Source organism: Caretta caretta, chromosome 7, assembly GCF_965140235.1.
Source record: "Caretta caretta isolate rCarCar2 chromosome 7, rCarCar1.hap1, whole genome shotgun sequence".
Classification (NCBI taxonomy): domain Eukaryota; kingdom Metazoa; phylum Chordata; order Testudines; family Cheloniidae; genus Caretta; species Caretta caretta.
Window position 1 is genome coordinate 121426151 of NC_134212.1, and position 24530 is coordinate 121450680.

General features: G+C 43.1%; 1 protein-coding gene across 3 annotated transcripts in view; it reads right to left on the minus strand.

Moving 5' to 3' along the window:
- The window catches only part of NEURL1 (neuralized E3 ubiquitin protein ligase 1), a 282729-nt gene that overhangs the window by 85729 nt on the left and 172470 nt on the right, over positions 1–24530 (minus strand). For all 3 annotated transcript variants that reach the window (XM_075131090.1, XM_048856167.2, XM_048856168.2), the window contains exons 2-3: positions 14833–15074; positions 10635–10956 (exon numbers count right to left, since the gene is read on the minus strand). In XM_075131090.1, the coding sequence (XP_074987191.1) occupies positions 10635–10956; positions 14833–15074 (564 nt within the window). The remainder of the gene's footprint in view (positions 1–10634; positions 10957–14832; positions 15075–24530) is intronic.

Genomic DNA, 24530 nt, shown 5'->3' on the forward strand with positions numbered 1-24530 from the left:
CTAGTGCAATCAACAGTAGGATCCTCAGGCCCCAGGTCTTATTTGTGACATGATATGCACACTTATCCTGCTATATGAGAACACAAGAACAGCCACACTGGGTCAGACCAATATCCTTCTAGCCCAGTATCCTGTCTTCTGATAGTGGCCAATGCCAGGTGGCCCAGATGGAATGAACAGAACAGAGCAATTATCAAGTGATCCCCCCCCCCCCCGCCTCCATCATCCAGTCCCAGTTTCTGGCAGACAGAGTTTTAGAGAGATACCCAGAGCATGGAGTTGCATCCTAGATCATCTTGGCTAATAGCCATTGCTGGACTTACCCTCCATGAATTCATTTAATTCTTTCTTGAACTCATTTATACCTCTGGCCTTCACAACATCCCCTGGCAATAAGTTCCACAGGTTGATTGCATTGTGTGAAGAAGTCTTCCTTATGTTTGTTGTAAACCTGCTGCCTATTAATTTCATTGGGTGACCCCTAATTCTTGTGTTATGTGAAGGAGTAAACAACTCTTCCTTATTCGCTTTCTCCCCACCATTCATGATTTTATAGACCTCTATCATATCCCTCCCTCCCTGCCACCATAGTCATCTCTTTTCTAAGATTAACACTCCTTTTTAAATCTTTCCTCCTATGGTAGTTGTTCCATACCCCTAATAACTTTTGGTGCTCTTCTCTGTACCTTTTCCAATTCTAATATATCTTTTTTGAGATGGGGTGACAAAAATAAAATGGGGAAATATAGAAAACTGGCAGAAGATCATGACTAAAAGTAAACAGTGAATCTGAGATGGATGGAGAGAAAAAGAAAATCTTTATGATGCCATCTGAAAGCTTCTAGTATACCTGGAGGCAAGACTTGAGATTTTATGTCCATAAAGGCTAGGTCTTGCTTTCAAAGTCAATGGCAAAATTCCTATGGACTTCAATGGGGGCCACGATTAGGTCCAAAGACAGGAGACATCAAATTAAGGCCTGGTCTACACACCAGGCTGCAACTGTTCAGTTTTTAAACTAACGTTAGTCAAGTCCAGGCAATTTCTATCTAGACAAATCTCACAATATTATTTATATAGAAACCCAGAATATAATGAGCTGTACTTCTCACACATTACAAAAGAGCCACTTATGACTGAGGGATAGAGTGAATATTTTGGGTTGAAAATTCCAATCTGATTCATTCATTTAGAGTAAGCAAAGAAAAAAGTAATTCTAGCCTATGCTTTGGTTTAAGGCCTTGTCACAGCATAGTTTGAAATACTAGGTTTGCAATCCTGATTACAATGCTGTTTAAATGTGGCAGGGTTCAAGTACAATTTTTCCTGAGTGATGTGGACAAGAATTTTTCTCTTCTGAAAAACGTGCCATAACTACTGGCAACTGGCAACTTCTGTATTGTTAGCATGGTCTCAACCTAGCTGAATGGGACTTCAGTATCTCAGAAAGCAGCACAACGTACTATGTGCAGGACCCAGGCAGGATGCCACCACGCTCCTCTCACTTTATAGAAATGGACAGTGTTTGGTTTTGACTCAATCCTGTTTCCACTGAAGTCAATGGGAGTTTTGCCATGGACATTAGTATGTGCAGGTCCTTAATTAAATGTTTTTGGTCTACATCTGATAGAGAGCAGTGCAAGCTGCACTTTCACTCCCTTGTGATCAGTTGTGGCCTTGCACACTCCTGGGAAGTGGCTTATCTTCTCACTCACAAGGTTAACACACCATTGATACATGGGAGGACAACCTGCCTTGCTGGTTCTTTGAATCACAACTGTCTTGGCATGTTTGGCTAGGCTAGGCTAGGCCAAGAGGAAGTCAGTGGGAGCTGCAGGTGCTCAGAATTGGGCTAAACAGCAGCTTTGACAGAATACAAACTCAGGGTCAGATTCTGCTCTCATTTGCATCACTGTAAATCCAGAGTGATTCCACTGAAGTCAGACAGTCACCCTGAATTTACATCAGTATATTTGAAAGCAGAACCAGGCCTTGGAACCAGGCTTCAAGTAAGGATTTCCTGACTTAATGGTCTCAAGTTGCAGTAGGGGAGGTTTAGGTTGGATATTAGGAAACCCTTTTTCACTAGGAGGATGGTGAAGCACTGGAATGGGTTACCTAGGGAGGTGGTGGAATCTCCTTCCTTAGAGGTTTTTAAGGTCAGGCTTGACAAAGTCCTGGCTGGGATGATTTAGTTAGGGATTGAATCATAAAATCATAGAATATCAGGGTTGGAAGGGACCTCAGGAGGTCATCTAGTCCAACCCCCTGCTCAAAGCAGGACCAGTCCCCAATTAAATTGGTCCTGCTTTGAGCAGGGGGTTGGACTAGATGACCTCCTGAGGTCCCTTCCAACCCTGATAGTCTATTACCTATCTTGGTTCTTATCCTGGTATCCATGATCGTAGCGTCAGAATCTCTGAACTACTAAACACACACACAAACAGTTATAATATTTCCTTGTACTTTGAGACGTTAAAAATCTTATTTAAAAAAAAAACATTATTTCTCATGTAAGACACAACACCTCGAATTTTCTGAGCTGAGAGAGTTTTAAAACACTGAATTTATTTTTCCACCAGTTATGCTGCTTGGTTAATTTCTGCATTTCTCTCAGTTTGGACACCTGACACAAACCAGTCAGCTTCACTTTTATCCACAGTCAGCGTCACTTCCAGGTTCCTATACACCACCTCCACCACGCAATATTTGTGTTGAATACATTACAGGGGAATGCTCATTTACTAAAACTGTCTACAATTCATTATGTGCCAGATCCTGTCACAATTTCTCACATTTAAAAACACCTTACCTTATCCCAGGAGTAGTTCCATTGAAAGCAATGGGAATATTTGCAAAGTAAAACAGGGCAGAATATGGCCATAAATAAAGACAACCCCTGTGATCTCTACACCACTTAGTCAGTGCCTTACCCTATATCCATTGAAGTCAATAGTGTTGTTCCATTGGTGATCTCAGTTGTATTCTGCATCTGAAATGTTCTATCCTTTCCAATTTAATGGCAAACCTTGGAACCTCTCAATAGCAGAACTCCCACTGAAGCCAATGCAAGCAGTACACACAGAAGACATGCAGGATCAGGCACTTGGATTGTAAACTCATTGGAGCAGAGACCAGACTTATCTTTCTCTAAGTATTTCACAGTGCTAGGCCGATAGGCCATCGTCCTGCTCCCATCTCTTTTCTAGCTACACACCACTCAAAGAGCATCTTCTGGTCAAACACTTGGTGCAATTTATTTACAGTGTTCTTTCCACCACCCTTACAAACTTGTGCAGATCTGTATTTCCACTAGCATACACTCCTTAGCTCATCTTACTCAGCCAAGGAAGGGGGAGACAGAAAGATGTCTCCTGGCTCCAGCTCTCAAAAGCCTACGAGCCTGTCTCTTCCCCATTAAGCACTTCCTTCGTGGGCCTTGTCATAAATATAAAGGGAAGGGTAAACCCCTTTAAATCCCTCCTGGCCAGAGGAAAAATCCTCTCACCTGTAAAGGGTTAAGAAGCTAAAGGTAACCTCGCTGGCACCTGACCAAAATGACCAATAAGGAGACAAGATGCTTTCAAAAGCTGGGAGGAGGGAGAGAAACAAAGGGTCTGTGTCTGTCAGTATGCTGCTTTTGCTGGGGACAGAACAGGAATGGAGTCTTAGAACTTTTAGTAAGTAATCTAGCTAGGTATGTGTTAGATTATGATTTCTTTAAATGGCTGAGAAAAGAACTGTGCTGAATAGAATGACTATTTCTGTCTGTGTGTCTTTTTTGTAACTTAAGGTTTTGCTTAGAGGAATTCTCTATGTTTTGAATCTAATTACCCTGTAAGGTATCTACCATCCTGATTTTACAGAGGTGATTCTTTTACTTCTATTTCTATTAAAAGTCTTCTTGTAAGAAAACTGAATGCTTTTTCATTGTTCTCAGATCCAAGGGTTTGGGTCTGTGGTCACCTATGCAAATTGGTGAGGATTTTTACCAAACCTTTCCCAGGAAGTAGGATGCAAGGGTTGGGAGGATTTTGGGGGGAAAGACGTGTCCAAACTACGTTTCCCAGTAAACCCAGTTAGAGTTTGGTAGTGGCAGTGGATATTCCAAGGAAAAAGGATAAAATTAATTTGTACCTTGGGGAAGTTTTAACCTAAGCTGGTAAAAGTAAGCTTAGGAGGTTTTCATGCAGGTCCCCACATCTGTACCCTAGAGTTCAGAGTGGGGGAGGAACCTTGACAGGCCTTTTCAACTTTCTGGGCTAATGGATTAATTAGCCTTGTAGCTCTCTCCCCCCCACCCCCAATCTACCAATTTGGCAGAGCTTTGCTCCTCAGGTTTACTCCTGGTTGATTTAATGGGTGATCATGTGGTCAGAGTGCTGGTACAGTGACTGATGCTCAGCACTCTGTCACATAGCCACAAAGGTGGTCCTCAATAAAAATGCTGGTTGTATTCAAAACTAATGGAAACTGAAACCCAAGGCATTCACAGAGCCAGTAAAGAGCAGCAGGACAACTGAGCTCTGGCCTGTTCAAAGCAACAGCCTCCAGGGATCTATCTTATACGCAGACAGAGAGATGGAGGGAAGATAAATTTTAGAATACTGAAGGCTCTGGCCCTCAGGTGAAACTCTGGACACCCACCACAGACAAATGAATGTCCCTCCAGAAGCCTTCATGCAAAGTGCTTTTGATTAAAACAGGAACAGATGAGTTACTTATTAAACTGGGGTCACATTTTAAACCATGTTAGAGAACTTCCTGGAGCTGCCATAGGGACAACAGCATACAGACAATAAAACTTTATAAGCAATTTAAATTCTCTATCTCCTTAGCAGATGCAGAATAATACTGACAATTGACTGTTTGCAGGTGGCGTATATTTTCCTTTCATTAGCTAGGACTCCGGTTAAACACATATTATTCTTTTATATCAGATTGCCACAATAGTCTACAGGGAAGTTAAATTATTCATGGCTCCTTTTTCACATCATACACTATAAAAACATACTGCATTTATGTTCGATTAGCCAAATACCTTGTTTATTGTGAACCAACATAGGAAGAGCAATGATTTGTCTATGTTAGGATATTAACAGAAATAGATTCCTGGGGGTGCTGAAGAAAGAAAATGTGTTTTACATTCACTCATCCATACTGCCTATACATGTTAGTAATACCTGTGTGATAAAATTGCAGACCCATGTAATAAATTACATTTTCATGCAACTTTAACCATGTCACCTGCATTCCACACTAATCCATCTCACTCAGGACTTATTCTAACATCCCAAATCCTGGAGCAATTTGCTACAACTGGAATTAATTTGTTTAAAAGTCAGCCTGCGATTAAAAAAAAAGTTTCCTTCCTCTTTTACAAAATGATTAATTCCCACCTCTACACTGGCCTGAGGCCCACAATGGGTAACTTTCCATCACAGACCAGTTCAAGTTTTAAGGTTTGATACCTTGTGAACATAGATAGAAAGCTCAAAGTAGGATTGTAAGCAAGTTCCTCCTCCAGCCCTGGGCATCTTGGCTGGTAAGCCCTCCTGGTAATTAAACAACACACATGCACTACCAGCTACCTTCACTAAGCATCTTCCTTAATACTTATTATTATTTCTTGCCTCCACTCACACAACGTGGCAGCAGATAGACAGGGCCTTCTTCCTGCTCCCTGCCACAGCCTTTTATACTATTTGCGTTCTTCTCCTAGCTATCCAGCTGGTGAGCTAATTACCTCATTAACTCATCAAATTCCCTACAGGTGCAGCTGATCCCCACTAACCCTTCAAATCCAATCAGACCACCTCGCTGCTGCCTACTCTAACTATACCCAGTGCCCTGTGTTATTGAAGTAACCAGGATGCTAACGCCCGAAAGGGACTATGTTTATAGCTGCTAACAGAACCTTGTTACAAGGATCTTTTTTCCTTTCCAGTTCTGTGATTCCCAAATAATGTGACACACAGAACTTGCTTCTAGCTATATATAATGCTATAAGAATACATATACAATCACACTTTTATGTACGTGCATATACCAGTACACGTATCTAAATATAGTAATATAAAGAAAATGGGTTTGAAGCAGTTAGGGTTGCTACAGACATAACATACCTGACTGAAACGCATGAGAGCAAGGAAATGAAAAGTTAAGTGACCTAACACACCCTCTTCTCTTTCATCCACAGACACACACCTTACCATTACCGTAACTACCACATACTGCAGCCTTGCCGCTGTCCCCCTCAATACTCCCTGTACCCCACACCTTTACCAAACTATCATCTCCTAGCAGGGTTAGTTGTGGATGTTTGTCATGGTGTGATGTGCTTGGAGAGGACATTCTGGTAGAGGGAGCGATGGAAGGCTGGCAGCCCTCGAGGGACAGAGTCAGTTGTAATGCCTGCTCAACAAACCTGTTGTGTGAGTTCCAACAAGTCATTTCACCTCTCTGCTCCCGTCCTCCTGCCACCTCTCGGCTGCCTTGTCTATTGAGATGTGTGACTCTTTCGAGCAGGGGCTGTCTCACTGCGTGTGTGTACACTGCCTACCACACTGGGGACCCAATTTTGGTTCGGCCACTACTGTAATATAAACCAACAACAACATTACAATTTCAAACTCTGATATATTGTGACTCTCTGACGGTGGAAGCAAATGTTGTGTGTTCCACTGGAAAGCTGGGACCTTACACTGATGCACGGCTGATTTGTTCCTATCCTGAGCCTTGGGCAGGTGCAATTTTGCAGGTTAAATCCCATCCTGGGGGGGAAAACAACATTTCTCTGGCAAACTGATGATAAATAAGAAGGCAACTGACTGAAAATGAAAAACAGTCACTCAGATACTGTGGTGGTGGCATGGTATGAAAACAGAGCAGTGCTCCTCAGGTGTTAAAAGCTAGTCTTGGCAAAGTTAGATTATCCCTGGAAAAGGTGCTCTCATGAGACTTCAGGTACATCCTGGTTTGGCTGGGCTGGAAACACTGTTGGCCAAATCCTCTCCCCAGTACAGGGAATTCTGCTGTACTTGGGGTGGAATGGAATCCTCTTCCCCAGGCCACATAGCCACAGAACAGCTGTTTTTGCACTCCCAGGACTATGATTCTGCTGTTTACCCGCATCATCTGTAATTCTACTGCAGTTCTAGAACGGTCAGCTCCGTCAAGTTATTTAGTAGCGACTTAGCTTTACGCCCATGTGCAAAAACGAAATGTATTACAATAAAACAGAAAACGAAATCCAAAATTATAAAATGTTAAAATACATATAAAGAGAGATTAAAAAGAATATAAGCTGTTAATTATATATAACCACCGCACCACTTGCTTCTCCTTATAGTACTGGCTGGCCACACAAATAGGGCAACTGCTCAGCTCACAGACACATTGTCAGTTCCTAACAAATATTCTGTTTTTTGAGAGGTCATAGAAAAAGGCATCTGGGACAAAAACATTGCAGAGCCATATTGACCTTAACTGGCAACATAAATTCCAACATAACAAATAATGGGGTAGGTCTTCTACCTGCCCTGAGGCACACTGACAAAGGCATTCTACAGCAAATATTCCTTCTGGAAAAAAGTAATGGATTTGGGATCAGGAAGGAATTCCTCGGCGCCCCCCCCTCCCCCCCCTGGATCAGACAGGCAGATACCCTGGGGGATTTTCACCTTCCTCTGCAGCATGAGGCATGGGTCACTTGTAGGTTTAAACTAGTGTAAATGGTGAACTCTCTGTAACTTGAAGGCTTTAAACCATGGTTTGAGGACTTCAGTAATTCAGCCAGAGGTTAGGGGTCTACTACAGGAGTGGGTGGGTGAGACTCTGTTGCCTACAGGAGGTCAGACTAGATAATCATGATGGTCCCTTCTGACCTTAAAATCTACGAGTATCTTACAGGCTAATTTCTTCCCTTCAATGTACACACCTGGCTTCCACTAACTCCAGTGAGACCTCTGTGAGCCACTGGGGGCAGGATTTGCCCTTCTATTTGTGGCTAGGTCATATTAAAGATAGAACTGAGTCTCAAAATCAAAAGCTCTGTATCTCAGCTCCCTTGAAATTTGGAGAAGTTTGGCCTGTGCTATGTGTTTAGATGCCTGTATTAAAATAAGCATTTAAGATCTGCAGTGGGTATACAGAGATGGTAGGTTGTAAGACTTTAGGTGCTGCATGCATTTCAGTGCTGCACAGTGTGGAATCAAGACTCAGACGCTTCAGCACAGTTGTTGGGATTAAAGCACACCGAAGTCTGCAGCAACGTGCTATAAATATATATTTGAGCACTGAGCCAACTGCATAAACTCGGAAGCAGCCTGTTTCATTCGAAGGGTTTGGGTCAGCAAGAGCCTGAATTTGAGTCTTGGAGGCACATGCACAGCAGAGCTGGCCCCACCAGGGATGGATCACTGATTGACAAGGGCAAGGCCCGTCTTCAGTTGAATATTGCTCCCGCTTAGCTCTCAGTACTGAGGGCATTCAAAGGCAAAAAGAGACAGTGAAAAGGGTAAGGCAGAATACAGGGGAAACACAAAATGTGAGATCATCACTTTGGGTATTTTGAAAACAAATGTCTAGCTTGGAGTGAGGGATGTGGCTGACCTTAGCAAGGATCCACTCTGGGATGGCATCTTGGGAGACAAAATCTCAAGTGAACAGCTTGTAAGATTTGGGTGCCACTTCTAAACTACCTCATATCTGAACCCTCAGACTAAAGCTGACAACTCTAGCTCCACATACAATCACCACTTTCTTGGCCCAACTTCAGTTAATATGACATGGGTGCACAAGCAGATTCATAACAAACCATAAATCCTTCTACTCTTGAGGCAAACCGAAGTGCTGCGTAAAGATGCCTTAATGCAGTGGTTCTCAAAGCCGGTCCACCGCTTGTTCAGGGAAATCCCCTGGCGGGCCGGACTGGTTTGTTTACCTGTTGCGCCCGCAGGTTCAGCCAATCGCGGCTCCCACTGGCTGTGGTTTGCTGCTCCAGGCCAATGGGGGCTGCAGGAAGCGGCGCGGGCCAAGGGACTGAGGGTTTGGAGTTTTTTATTTTTAAGGAAATGGTGCGCATAGTTTGATCCTAGAGCTATGAGTTTCTTTAGGTTTGTCTACACAGTGGGATAATGTGGGTGTAGACACTGTTGGTGCTGTTTGAAACAGTACTACATTAAGTGCAGTAGAGAACTTTGAGTACACACCAACGGGGTCTACACAGACCAGTGTGTAACACATTAGTGCACTTCAGAAATCTCCTTAAAGCACATTATCCCACTGTGTAAACAAGCCCTTTGCATCATGAATTCAGTGTTAGCTTCCATACTGTGGTACATCACTACAGCCATATTGCCACCCTGATTTAGTAGCAACAAGTGATGCAGGAAGCAGACAGAGCTGTCAGAAACAGGGTTGACTGAACATTGAGGGTGTGTCTTCACTAGCAGCAAAGGCATGTTCTTACCACATATTAGCTAACACATGATAACTAACACAAGGCAAAATCCAACTGGAGGCAGTCTGTAGTTTTCCACAAGTTAGCAGGGCAAACCCTAGGCTTCTCCATAGGCTTTACCTCAACCTGCTAACTTGTGTTAAAACTACAAACTCTCTGTCTTCGATCGGATTTTACCTCATGCCAGTTACCACAGGTTAGTTAACACAGATAAAGCACACAACGCTTTTCCTAATGAAAACAAAGCCCAAGCAGCCAGCATTATATGCTGAGGCGCTAGAGTCTGTTTCCCTGCTATGCCCTTTGGCTTTCATTGCTGAGTTTTTGGTTCCTCACTAATCTAGCTCCTTCTTGAAACAGGATCCTTGGAGGTACTTCCATTCTGTTCAGAAAAGACCCTCAAAGCTGGGATGTCCAGAGCTCTTGGGTCTCCAAACTTGGAGCCTGATCACCTCCTTGAGGGGGCCAAACTTCCACAATTCCCACTGGATTCATTCAGAGATGAGGTTGCTCGGCACCTCTCATACCACACCCCCAACCATGTTTCCAATCTTTTGGGTCCAGAGAATGGATCCAGTTCCTTTGAGCTAATATTTTGAAAACAATGTTTTCCACTACATAACAACTGCTTATCCCAGAATATGTGGATGGCATGAGCTATAAATCTCCCACTTACCCACCCAGAGAATCATGGTATTGCCATCAGAGAAGGAATTACACATAAGCAATAAAATGCATTTCCCCACCACATAACTGGGAAAGCAAATAAGATAGAGGACATTTTATAAGGTACATTCCACACTGCAGCACGTGCACCAACGTAGTTTCATTGGTGCAAGTTCTCTTGGCAGAAATTCCTTTATTTACTGACAGTTGCTCGTGATTTATTGTTTCCCACCCTCCCACTCCTATAATAAATGTTTGCTTAGCTTTAAACACACTATTATGGGTTCAGATTGTAAGATTTACCCTGATGGAATTTAACAACCTTTTCCTTTCTCAACAGCAGACTTGGTACAGTGAGTGGAATTTTTTTTAAATCTACTGGACAGACAGTACCTGGCTAATTTATCACTGGGATTTGTCCAGCTTCATTTCTTAGCTGTAGAACATAGGTATGTAGACTCTAAGCACTCAAGTCAAGAAATAGCACTTTCAGAAAGGTACCTACCTAATAGCTGCACCCCACGGGTGAGTCCGTACACGTCAATCAAAGCCCACAGGGGTTCCGTGATCCTCACCCCACTGAAGAACAACATTGCAGCAGAGTCATTGACCCGATAAAACACCCGGCCCTTTTTGTCCACCCAGAATGCTATGATGTTTCCTTCATTTGCAAACTCTTCTGGAAGGGCCTTGGCCCAGAATCCACTCTGAGAAACCAAGTCCGGGCAAGCATACTTTGGCAATGTGTCAGGATTAATCCGGGAGGGATCCTTGGAAGTAAATCCGAGGCGGAGAGCCCCACTCCAGCAACACTGCTTCTTTGTTATCTGCAAAGATAACAGCAATAAGAACATCTTGCATTCCAATAGCACTTTACAGGCTATGAGCTCCATGCCGTGCCACCCTGAAGGCCTCCTGCATGGTTCTGAGCACTCTCAGCTCCCACTGGATTGGGTCCTGTATGTTCTAGAATAATTTAATCCAACACTAAAAATGTTTGCCACTTCTGGGTAGGACATGGCATCTGCATAACAGCACACACATCACTGCAGAAAAGGTTAAAACAAAGTAAAAGAGACTGTATCAAGTTAAAACTACAGGGGGAATATAGTTAGCCCTGGCGGACGAACTAAATTCCATTTCTGGGGTAATTACATTCTGCCTAGCAAACCTACTCTTGGCAGACGCGCCAAAAAATCTTTTCTGGTCAGAGGATTTTACATCTCATATGAATGACGGCACCTGCAGCAGCCCATAGCACTGTGCTAGGGCATTGGTTCTTTCTTGACTCAGGGTGCCTACTGAAAACCATTGCTGCTTCTTATAGCACCTTAAGGCTTTCCTAAGAGGTCTCCCAGCTACGTAAAAAACAATCTGGCGCCTGCTTAGCTTGTCAGATGGGATGACATCACAGCCCTACGGTAGCTGATTTGGATGCAGCAAAATGCAATAAAGCATATTTAATTACATTAACTATATAAACTGGAAATGACAGAAGTCCATTCGTCGCTGAAAAACTGGGATTATTTATTGCAGCAATTTCACTGCAAATCCTAAATCCTCCTGGAACCTAGATAATTATGGCCTCATTGTACAACTTGCTACACAATCTCTTGCCAATATTTTACACTAATCACATGCTACCCAAGTAAATATTCATATGGCGATATAGGGAGTATGTCCCATTGTATTCATCAGCCCTACAAATAACCAGTTGCCAACACAGGCTAACTATAGGTAAACTATAGGTAGTATCAGGGTTAAAATCTAGTGTACACCCTACCGAGCATTTGCATGGCTGGACACCCAAACACACTAATTTTTGCTTAAAAAAAAAAAAGGCAATGATTAATGATGGGCCAAATCCTCTACTCAGCAAACACCCCTATTTGACGGGCTTGGAAGGTCCACAGGGCGTGGGATGGGGAGGGAACAGGCCTCTGCTATGCCTAGACTGTCAAGCAGTAGCTAAGGTGTTCCATGATAGCTATCCCAGTCTGGGGCTGCTGCTTCCTACATCCCACCTCCACAGATCCACTAACTCTAGCCCGAGCCACACCCACTGCCTGGAATTCCACCTCCGAGAAGCTCCATCAGAACACAGATCCACATCACACCAGACATCTTCACTTGCTGGCACTCTGGCCTGCCGAACAACTCTGGATTCATTGCCCTCTGGGCTTCTTAGAAGACTTAGAGCAGCAGAGAAGGGTGTAGGACTAATTCTGAAATGACATCTGGCAAACAGGATCAAATCCCACAGCCCCTCACTCAGTCCTGTAGTGAGAGTTTTGCCTGAACAGGAGGAGCTGCAGGATTTGATGCATAGAAAAGAAGTTGGTGAGAATCTGACATAGAAAACACAAAAGCTTAGAGATGGCAGTTTGGGGAAAGAAAGACTGCTGGAAATGGACTCAGCAGAAAACAGACACAGAAAGGCAAAGGCATTCTTCAGATTTATGTCAATCCCCAAAGCATTTTTCTGCTTATGCTTGTTGATTATTCATGTGCAAAATTCCCATTACTTTCAGTGGGAGCCCTGTTCATAAATCCCTTGTGCACAGATGAAAGTCCTGCCCGCTAATCCTTCATGTGCGTTTTATGGAAGATAAAATCCTAATATACATGGTCAAATACAAACATCGAGCTTCCTAGGTAGGGACAGGAGAACTGGTTCAGAACATAGAAATGACCCACAATCTTTGCCTAAAATGCAAACCTTTGGTGAGGTTTTTCAAAAACAAAATAATTAGTTAACTCTCATCTCCCATCCCAACCATCTCATCATTTGTCAGGGTCATTTGTCTCTGCATTTCCCAGCTTCCGACCAAAAATGCCATGCAACTAGATCAGTCCTGCTGCATTTCCAGCCTGCATGGAAGCAGGAAGAACCAAACAGAAAATGAATAGAAGCCTGTGTGAGGGATTTTTCCACCCAAGGGCCAGAGCCAGAGAGGTGTTGAGTTCTCTCATTTCCTACTAAATTCAGTGGGAATAAATGAGGAAGCTTGGCACCTCTCAGGAAGCACTCAGCTCCAAGTTCAGGTTCCACATTTGCAGACCCAAGAGCTTTGGATATTTCAGAGACACCCTCAGTCTTTTAAGGTCTTATCTGAATTGAAAGGAAGAACCTCCGAGCCTTTGGATGTACCCTAAAGGTGGTTCAGCCCCTAAAGAGCTGTAACTAAACCCCTTCGGCTCTCAATACAAGGAAGAGCACATGATCTACAAGTCAGGCTGCATGTGGTTTGAGTGAAGGCTTTGGTGCAAAGGGATATCTGGCCAGGAGAAGTGGTGTCCTCCAGGAGAAGCCCTAAGGAGCAATCTGTGTTGCCCTTCAGTGCACATTCCACAAAGGAGGCGAATCAATCTGGTCCCAGTGAGGGAGTAGGATTTCTGCAACCTCGTCTTCTCTGACCTTGACAGATGCAATCTTGGCCTGCTCATATCCCCATTGCTGCAAAGATCATTCTCCTGGCCCATCACTCTGATCATGTGACCCTTCTCTCTGCATCCCTCTACTGGCTCCCCTTTCTGTATCACATCAAACACAAGCTGCTTGTCTTCACTTTCCAGGTCCTTCATGACCTATACCCATCCTACTGATCTCTCATGCGCCATCTAGATGTCCATTCCTGCCTCCGACCGGCCCATGGTGCCAGTCTCCATCACCCACTAGTTACATTTTCAAGCAAACATATTTGTGCTTTCTCATGTGCTGCCCCTCATGCTTGGGAGGAGCTCCCTGAAAACATTGGCAAAGCGACCATATTACCCTCTGTCACATCCCTCCTTAAAATTCTCCTTTGCTGCGATGCCTACAAAAAAATAAACCTAAACTAGGGTTAGGCTGCTGGTGCGCTGACAGCGCTGCCTGTCATGCTGACCGGTATTGTCTCATTATTTCCTTGTATTGCCCCATCTATCTATACCTTTCTCTGGTCATATTGTAAGTTCTTTGCGGCAGGGACTGTCTTTTTGTTCTGCATCTGTACAGCACCTAGCAAAGTAGGGTCCTGGTCTATGACTAGGGTCCCTAGACACAATGATAAATGAAATAATTAATAAGAATACTAATAAAGCACCAGGATGGCACAGGCATGAGGTCTGTGAGACCAAGAGCCTAGGATTCTGCATTCCAGGAATGGGATGGAAAACATAGGAACATAAGAATGGTCATATTGGGTCAGACCAAAGATCCATCTAGCCAAGTATCTTGTCTTTCAACAGGGGCCAATGCCAGATGCCCCAGAAGGAATGAACAGAACAGTGAATCATTGAGTGATCCATCTTCTGTTGTCCATTCCCAGCTTCTGGCAAACAGAGGCTAGGGTCGCCATCCCTGCCCATCCTGGCTAATAGCTACTGATGGACCTATCCTCCATTAACTTATCTAGTTCTTTTTTGAACCCTGTTATAGTCTTCACAATATGCTGTGGCAAAGAGTTCCACAGGTTGACTATGCGTTGTGTGAAGAGGTCTGGTACTAGACCTAAGACTCCCCAATGGGCAACCTATCTCAGTGTTGATATATACTCACTATCATGAGCCATACTTTCCTCACCCCAGACTCCCATCTATGCTTTTCTGGGAACTATGTTATATACAAGTTTTGCTATAACTCACTCATATTTTACACCTAGTCTTTCCTGACAGTACTTGAGGATGTTACAACAGCAATGAGGGAGGAGTCATTTACTCACCTTTAACCTGACCTGCTCGTAGATCACGATAGGCCTGTTGCTGAAGGTAATGGCGTTGCAGAAGCTGGCTTGCCGCTTCACTGCCTTCTGTGCCGTGTCCATGATGATCTGGGACCCCTTGGCATGGGGATGGAAAAGTAGCGGGCTGATTGACAAAGCTCCGCACTGCGTGATGGGAAGACAATGCTTCTGCTTGTGGTGGCATCGGTGAGAGGAAGCCGGGAACGGTCCACCTATAGAGTCTGAGACAGCGTTTAAAAAAAGTGACACTTTAAATCTGATCTGAGTAATAATGGGAATCTCTCAGTGCCAAATCACAAGGCTAATTTACAGGGAACTGCAGTGTGAGATAAGAGCTAGTCTCAATGCCTACACTGTAAATCACTAAAAAGTCTTTCTACAGTATCTTGAACATAATAAATGTCTATAACCATATAGACAGCTGCCCTCTAGACAGTCTGATGATGCAGAGCATGACACGGGGAAAGCAGCTCAGCATCGGAGTGCATGGAAAGTTTCAGGGACACGTTTTCAGAAACAGAGGTCAAAACTCAGTTCTGAAAATTTACTTGCAAATGTGCACGTGCAACTGCATACCATTCAGGTGAACACATGCACAGACGGCTGGTAGTCCCCACTTCCAGACTGCTTCCCTGCCCATCCACCACCAAGATGCACCTACACCTAACCTGTCCCGCCACCCCTACCTTCCAACTGCAGCCCCACCAGTCCCTCCCCTTGGTTTGCTCCCAAAATGCTGCTGTATCCAGCGTCCTCCTGCACCTTGCCCGTTGTCTCTCTCTCCACTCACACTCTGTAATGCCATGTTCCAGTAACCTCCTACTGCCAACCCAGCTGGTCTCCTGCACCAACCAACATCCTTCCTCCCTGCTTTCTCCCCCCATGCTTCACCAGCTGCAACCTGAGGTGAGCTACCATTTTTACACCAAAAAGAAAAGGAGTACTTGTGGCACCTTAGAGACTAACAAATTTATTTGAGCATAAGCTTTCGTGAGCTACAGCTCACTTCATTGGATGCATGAAGCTTATGCTCAAATAAATTTGTTAGTCTCTAGGGTGCCACAAGTCCTCTTTTTCTTTTTGCAAATACAGACTAACACAGCTGCTACTCTGAAACCTACCATTTTTACACCGTCATTCAGGAATGAGGAGCTAATGGTTATGGTGGAGCAGGGGAGCTAAGAGGTGCATGAAGCAGGGCAGGGATTATGTGCATGTCTAGCCAGAGATCCAAAGAGACAGTTTATCAATTAATTGACCTGGTCACTGCAGTAGCTTTATTGGTTCATGAATGAATTGATTCATCTTCGTTTCTTCATAACATACAAAGCATGCAGCAGTTTGAACACAAAACAATCATTATGTCAAGAACAAGTCATCTGCTTCTTTCTCCACATGCACAATACTGTGTATATGTACACTGGTGGAAGGGTCCATAGAAATAAGATACAGACTGTCAACAGAAATAAATTGATTTGATGGTACATGAGAAACACAACCAAAGCAATGTTAACTCATGTGTTAACAATGCCATCCTGCTGTGTCAGTTTATTTCATAAATTACACACAACTAAATATCAATAATAAATTCTGTAACCTTCAGACTGCATGGGCTAAATGGAAGTAAGCATCAAATGAAAACTCCTTGGGTAGTTTAGTTGGCCACAATGGTGCTTTTGTATGAGTACCGCAGAGTCATAAAAATTACTTGGGCAAAACTATAATTCTGCATTATCTCTAATCTAGACAGTAACAGATCATCAGAACTGGACCCCACTCTTTCCAGACATTGTGGTAGTTCAAATCTGTATCTAGACTTGGTTTCTTAAGTCTGTTATTGTACTGGGTCTGAACCAAATCCCCAAACTTTGGAAAAGTTTTGATTCTAATCAGAACTGTAACTCAGCCTCTTTGCTAGTCTAGATGCAGACCCAAATTGCTCTTAATTCACCCTTTCATCACTTTCTCACTACTACCTATAGATGTGGCAGAAATGCCAAAATCTAGGACTTGTAAAACTAGACCAGGTATATACAGGCGAAGAATCCTGTAATAATCCTGCTTTAGCAAGGAGAGGGACTGGGGGACATACAAAACACACAGCACTTTCAACACAAAACACTCATTATATTGAGAGTAAGTCATCTGTCTCTTTTTCTCATATGCAGCCTGGTGTGTGAGCATGGGGGCGGGGCAAGGATGTTCATAGAAATCAGATAAAGAATACCAATTGAAAATACTTGATTATTTGACCCAATGGATTGGGAGCAGGTGGCTTGCAGAAGTAACAGTTTGTGTGTGGAGTGTGTGTGGGGAACGGCAGCTGGAAAAGTATGGGGAAAGCACAGGTGGAGCAGCCAACAAGAGAGAGATAGAGATTAGTATTTTCTACAGGAATGTTGGTCAGATGTAATATGACTGATGGGGTGCATGTAGTCCAGTATCTTGCTCTGACAGTGGCAGGTATTTCAGAGGAAGGTGCAGAAAACCCTGCAGTAGGCAGATATGGAATAAGCTGTGGAGGTTTCTTCCTAAACCCGTATGTAGTTAAAGGCCCTGAAGCATGAGGATTTATACCCCTTCTAAAACTCTTAGATTTTAAAAAAATCATAACTCTGGTTATCCATATAAATGTCCAATCCTTTTTTGAATTCTACTACATTCTTGGCCTCAGTGATATCTTGTGGCGATGAGTTTCTAAGGCTAAATGTGTATCCTGTGAAAAAATATTTTCTTGTATCAGTTTTCAATCTGCTTCCTTTCAATCTCATTGAACACCCCCTTGTTCTTGTATTATGAGATAGTACCCGATCTACCTTATCTATACTATTCAGTATTTTATTGTGTCTGCTCATTGGTCTCCTTTCTAAAGTAAACAACCCCAGTCATTTCAATCTCTCTTCAGATGGAAGAGAGGCCTCTAATTTTTTCCAGGCCTCTAATTTTTCTCATTGCTCAACCCTTAGTTGCCTTTCTATTTCTGATATATCCTCCTTAACAACAGAGGCCCAGATCCTCAAAGGCCCAGATCCCATGGATGGGAGTTAGGCGCCTAGATATTTTTGAGGGTCTGGGCCAGGGTGACTAGAACTGAACACAGTATTCTAGGTGAAGACCTCCATCTCTAACTTCTATGACTCCTCTAAAATATGCATAGTCTTTTTGCCATTTGTGCAATGAGCCATGTGCTCCCAGTTCTTTTGAGAGAATATAGTAAATTATTTGGTTTCTAGCTAATTTAAAGTTAATTAAGTTAACTTTATTGGTAAAATGACAGATTCCCAAAAGCTAGATCCACCTTGGGAAAAGCTGCATTGACAAAGCTGCATCAGAGTGAAATTTTCCCCACAGAAGTTCACGTGAACATTTTTCAGACTAGCAGCCGTGTTAGTCTGTATTCGCAAAAAGAAAAGGAGTACTTGTGGCCTCTAAGGTGCCATAAGTACTCCTTTTTATCAACATTTTTGCTATTCCATTCTGAGGCATATCAAATTTTCTATTTCATTTGCTGTAAAATTTGCAAATTAAAAATGGCAAATATAAGACTGATGTTTACCTTAAAGAAATACTGAATTGTGGTTTTTTTGCTCAGGAGTGAGAATTTCCCCATTTTTACACAAAGTTCCTGGTTTTGGTGGAAAACCCTACAAAGTTTCAATTGCTTTTTCCACAAAAATGGACCATTTTTGAAAATGTACAGCGAGATATGAAAAATTCTGGTTTTGACCATTTCTAGTTTTGTCTGAAATTTTCACACACCTCTGTGTGTTGGTTTCCAAAAGATACATGTGTGTGAAAGAGAAGAAAGTAACAGGAAATAAGGTCATCATTTCAAGCTGCCTTTTCTGGCTGGCTGAAGTGATCCCACCTAACTTCACTGTGTGACCTCGAAGTAAGTCATTAGTAGTTGATCACACTCAAAGGTCTCATTGGCTTCAGACACCACAGTTAAAAGCAGAGTAAAAGAACCTAAACAAAACATCAGGATCCGTCTCGGAAAAATCAAGGACAAGACAAAGGGGGAGTGATAGGGAGAGCTGTGTCTACTGTAGAAAAGAGTGAGGGCTGACATGATTACAGACTATAAATAAGAGTAATATATTACGATGAAAGGGAATTATTCACCACCTTGGAAGATGGCAGGAAAGGAGCAATGGCAGAAAGCTAGGGAAGGAAGTGTTTAGGTTAGCTGTTAAGAAATAATTCTAGACAGTGAGAGGAATTTAGCAGTTGAACAGATTTCCAGGAGTGAAGTCATTTTCACTGTGGTGATTCAAACAGAAGAGAGGATAAGATAGTGAGAATGAGGCAGTTGTGTAATCCTGATAAATGAAATGGGTCAGATTAGGTGAACCAAGTATTCTTTTCTGGCCCTACAGCCCAGCATGATTCGTTATGATCCAGCCACATCTGCCAACAAATTTAACAGTCAAACTCAAGGACATAAAAAGGATATGGAAACATTTTACTAGACTTGCATTGAGAAGCCGAAAGCTTTAATCTTATTGCCATGATTATAAGAACAGCTGTAGCTCTCTGAGGGACATCATGCCCTTTTAAAACATGGAAATGGAATGACCAAAACTGCTCACAGTTTTCCAAACAGGCTCCAGTAACAATGCTGCATATGTCCAATGCATCTGCTGTAGGAGCATTACACAGCCCTAGGGAGCTGTGCGATTCTACAGAAACGATATTAGTAGAACACTTATTTACAGTGACAATTTGGCACTGCAGAAAGCAAACAGGAATGAAGCCATCTTAGAACAATGCCTGAAAGGCTCATAATGTGACCTTTGCATTTCAAACAGACACTCAGTGCAACCCACAAGATCACAACCCTCAGGAATAGAGAAAGTTGACTTGGTAGTAGAATTTACTCTGAAACACATGCAACAGGTTATCAATACAAATAGAGAAGGCGATTCCCTTCTCCCATACCTAATTTAAGGACAAAATCTTTGGGTCCTTACTCAGGGAAGACTCCAATTCAATGGAAGTTTGCCTGAGTGAGGACCTCAGGAAATGGTCCTTAATAAAAAAGCGTGCCCAGACATTAATATGGTTGGTGCCTTGCAGTAATAATGGTAGTGATGGGCCAGATACTAAGGTCCTTACTCATTTTTTTCTGGGGCAAAACTTCCATTCCAAAAGTGAGTTAGTGTGATGGCCACCGTCTTGGCCAAGACCACAGATCTTCAGAGCTAAAACCATGAGTATCTACAGCTTGACCTAACAGAGGTGGCCTCTGTAGTTGGAGGCTGCAGCAGACACATCCCTCTATGGATTGGGCACAGAGGAGCATGCGTAACGAACACCATCAAGGGGGCTATACTAGCATGTCAGGATTTGGCTGAGTACACCTAACAGAAACCCTTTGTTAAAAGTACTGAGGCCTGATCCACAGTCTAAACTTCTCCATATTCCCAGATTAAAAATCACTATGATATTCTGCATGCTGATTGCAAACACTACTGCTCAGGTGATGTATACAGTAATTTTAGATCCCGCCCCCCCGCATGGTTCAACTGTGTGATATGGAATTAAGTTAAATTTGTAAGGCCAGATTCTCGGCTGATACAAACAGGCATAGCTCTGTTGACATCAGTGGAGTCACAGCAGCTGAGAATCTGGCTCATCAAGCTCTGCTCCAACGTATCTTAGGGTACGCCTACACTACCCACCAGATTGGTGGGCAGCGATCGATCCAGCGGGGATCGATTTATCATGTCTAGTCTAGACGCGATAAATCTACCCCCCTGAGTGCTCTCCCATCGACTCCTGTACTCCACCGCCGCGAGAGGTGCAGGCGGAGTCGACGGGGGAGCAGCAGCAGTCGACTCACCACAGTGAAGACACCGTGGTGAGTAGGTCTAAGTATGTTGACTTCAGCTACGTTATTCACGAAGCTGAAGTTGCATAACTTAGATTGATCCCCCCAACCCCCAGTGTAGACCAGGGCGAAGGAAGACGGGAACAGTTGCTCAGAAACAAACTTTGCAAAGAAAGGTAGATTTGAGAGAAGGTGGAAATTTGAGAGCTTGCTCAAGGACAATGCAAGGTTCTTACTATACAGTGTGACTTGTAAACCAGCAAGGGAGTAACACTCCCAAGTGACAAGATGGTGTTATGATGACACGTTATAATTATAACAACAGCCTGTATCCCCCAGGGCCTCCACAAATGCCACAAGACAACAGGTCACAAGAACAAAATCACAACTGTACTAAGACACCACCCCAGATATTTGTATCTGCCAAATTGCTACAAATACAGAGAAACCCCATTGACTCGAGCAGGTTTCCTCCAGATTTACAACAGCATTGCTGAGAACAGCATCTGCCCCACTGTGATGAATAAAAATCAGGACAGACCAAAATTTTCACATCACACCTGACAGAGGCTGCAGAATGCAATGTTGTTATAGCCATGTCGGTCCCAGGATATTAGAGAGACATTTTGGGTGAGGTAATATCTTTTATTGGACCAACTTGTGAGAGAGACAAGCTTTCAAGCTACACAGAGTCATTTCAGAAGTTAACACAGAAACCAAATGCTCGGTTTTGTAGGAACATCCAAGGGAGGAGACGAAGAGGGAGGAAACCTTTGGGAGGTGGGCCTTTTGCACATTTCTCCACACTCGTGTGTTGGAGGACGGAGTCACAGGCCACAAACCCACAGATTCCATGGAACCTGCACTAATTCCAGGTGAAGACAAGGAGGCTTGGTCCATTTGTAGGCCCTTCTGTGTGCCCTTCTTCCTGCCCACTCTCTTTGGCAACATGTCTCCATTGGAGCCAGCCGCTCTCTCCCACTGTGAAAACATGCTAGAGCTGTACCACATTTCTGCCTTGATCTCTGCAACACCAGCAGGGAGACAGTGAGCTGATCCCCTCTACCCCCATGCATTCCCAGATCTGCGGAGGGGCCTTCATGGACTCCCGATGAACTGGCAGAGGGGGACACTGCCGCAGAAGTGGCTGACTTCCCCTTCTACTTGTGACAGATGACCCTCCAATCATGGACTTCAGGGGCACAATCAGGTGTACCATGATTTATAATTCAGATACATCTGAGCTCTTGATGTTCTCAGCTTAATAAAATGCACTCATGAAGCCTGTTAGCATTCTTCCCCAGCAGCACCCGTGCGCTGTGAAAATTTGGCTATGAAAAAAGGGGTTGTTTATCAAAAAGGTTGCTTAAGGGTTGGTTTGTTTTTTTTAAGAACATTTTTCCTATTGAAATTGTTTCGACTGACATGGTTTGTGTGATACTGTGTGGAGAACAAAAAAAAGTTCATTTCAGATAGCATCCCACCTACAAGGCATTCAAGAAGTGCTTTGCAGAGAGTTAGAATCAAGAGACACTTAGAGATAATGGTCTTGGGTGTAAAACCTGAAGAGAAGTGATTGCAAGCACATCACAGCGACTGCCATGCAAGCAGGAACTGGAGAAAACAATTCCGTGTCCAGCTGCAGAGGAAGAGAAAAGAGCTGAGGAGTACCAGTAACAGAGATGACCGTACCAAGTATCAGAGGGGTAACCATGTTAGCCTGTATCCACAAAAACAATGAGGAGTCCGGGGGCACCTTAGAGACTAACAGATTTATTTGGGCATAAGGTAAAGGTAATTTTCCTTGCAGACTAGTTACAGTGAGAAGGAATAGACCCAGGCAGAAAGGGAGAGTTATGATTGTTATCTTCTCATCTGAAGAAGGTTAAAGTATGATTTGTAATCTATCAGGCTGCACCATGACATATATAACAAAGACAGAAAGGGAAGAAAGAGAACACGTGTAAAAAAAATGCATGAGAAATAGGGTTGCGTGAGAGAATGTCTTGCTCTGGCAGTGTGTTTATGCTGCAGAAACAAGAGATCCCTGCCCTGGAAGAGCAAGCGTGCTGCAATCAGAAAGAAGTTGCCGATGGGTTGGAGAATAGGGAGACAATTTCCACTGTGGAGAATTAAGATTAGTGAGATGAAGCCTCAAAGGGATCAATGAACTGCATTTCTGCTCCTTGGTACGTTACCCACGTATGTACACCAAGATACCGAAAGGATCAACGTGATTGTTAGTAAAAGCCTGGGAAGAATCTATGATCATTTCTTGTTCTAGAGCTTCAGATTTTGCCTTCAAGAATTCATGGCAAACTACAAGATAGACACATTACTGAACATGAACAGTAACTCATGGGCAAGGGAAACTCAAAACGGGTCTCAAAACCAATTTTCCCACATGTAAACTGTCTCAGGAAAGAGTGTGAGGGATGTGGGGGAATTGTAAAAATACTATAAAGGACTACTAGGTTTTCCTACTTTGCCACAGCAAACATGTTTTTTGTTCTTGATGGAGCAAGAAACTGCATGTCTCCAATGTGAGTCTAAGTCTCCCTGTGCCTAGTACACCAAGTAAAGTGTTTAAGAACAACTCCTTCCCTCTTAAAGGTTTACTAGTCTTTTGACACTGCCAGGTCATTGTCACCAGGGGTTACTACTGACCATATAATTACCAAGACAAAAACTACACATTTCCAGAAGGAAAAATACATAGTTTGTTATGTGTCAGATGGGGTCTAAATTAGGCGTTGGGATCTAAATTAGCTGTTACCACTCAAGAAAGATCTTGGAGTCATTGTGGATAGTTTTCTGAAAACATCCAATAAATGTGCAGTGGCAATCAAAAAAGGAAACAGAATATTGAGAATCATTAAGAAAGGAATAGATAATAAGACAGAAAATATCATATTGCCTCTATATAAATCCATGGTACACCCACATCTTGAATACTGCGTGCAGATGTTGTCACCCCATCTCAAAAAAGATATATTGGAATTGGAAAAAGTTCAGAAAAGAGGAACCAAAATTAGGGGTATGAAAAGGCTGCCATATGAGAGAGATTAATATGACTGGAACTTTTCAGTTTGGAAAAAAGATGACTAAGGGGGGATATGAGAGAGGTCTATAAAATCATGACTGGTGTGGAGAAAGTAAACAAAGAAGTGTTATTTACGCTTTCTCATAACACAAGAATTAGGGGTCACCCAATGAAATTAATAGGCAGGAGTTTAAAACAAACAAAAGGAAGTATTTTTTCACACAACACACAGTCAACCTGTGGAACTCCTCACCAGAGGATATTGTGAAGGCCAAGACTATAATAGGGTTCAAAAAAGAACTAGATACATTCATGGAGGATAGGTTCATCAATGGCTATTAACCAGGATGGGCAGGGATGGTGTCCCAAGCCTGTGTTTGCCAGAAGTTGGGAATGAGTGAAAGGGAATGGATCACTTGATGATTACCTGTTCTGTTCATTCCCTCTGGGGCATGTAGCATTGGCCACTGTTGGAAGACAGGATACTGGGCTAGATGGACTTTTGGTCTGACCCAGTATGGCCGTTCTTATGTTCTTAATGCTAAATAGACAAAGGCCAACATAGATGGGTTCAAACTGGAACACCAGATCCAAATCACCTTCAATATTAGGCTAGATGGGGTTTTAACTTTGTGGGCTAGATCTGAACCTCCACTCAAAACGCTGAAATAGTTCAGCTCCACATTTCAATGTCACAGCTCACGTCCATTTCTAGTCAAAAGCACAGCTACACCAAACAGCTGTTTGGAATACAAAGGGTCCCCATGGAAATGGAGGTGTCATCTTACCCAATATGTTATG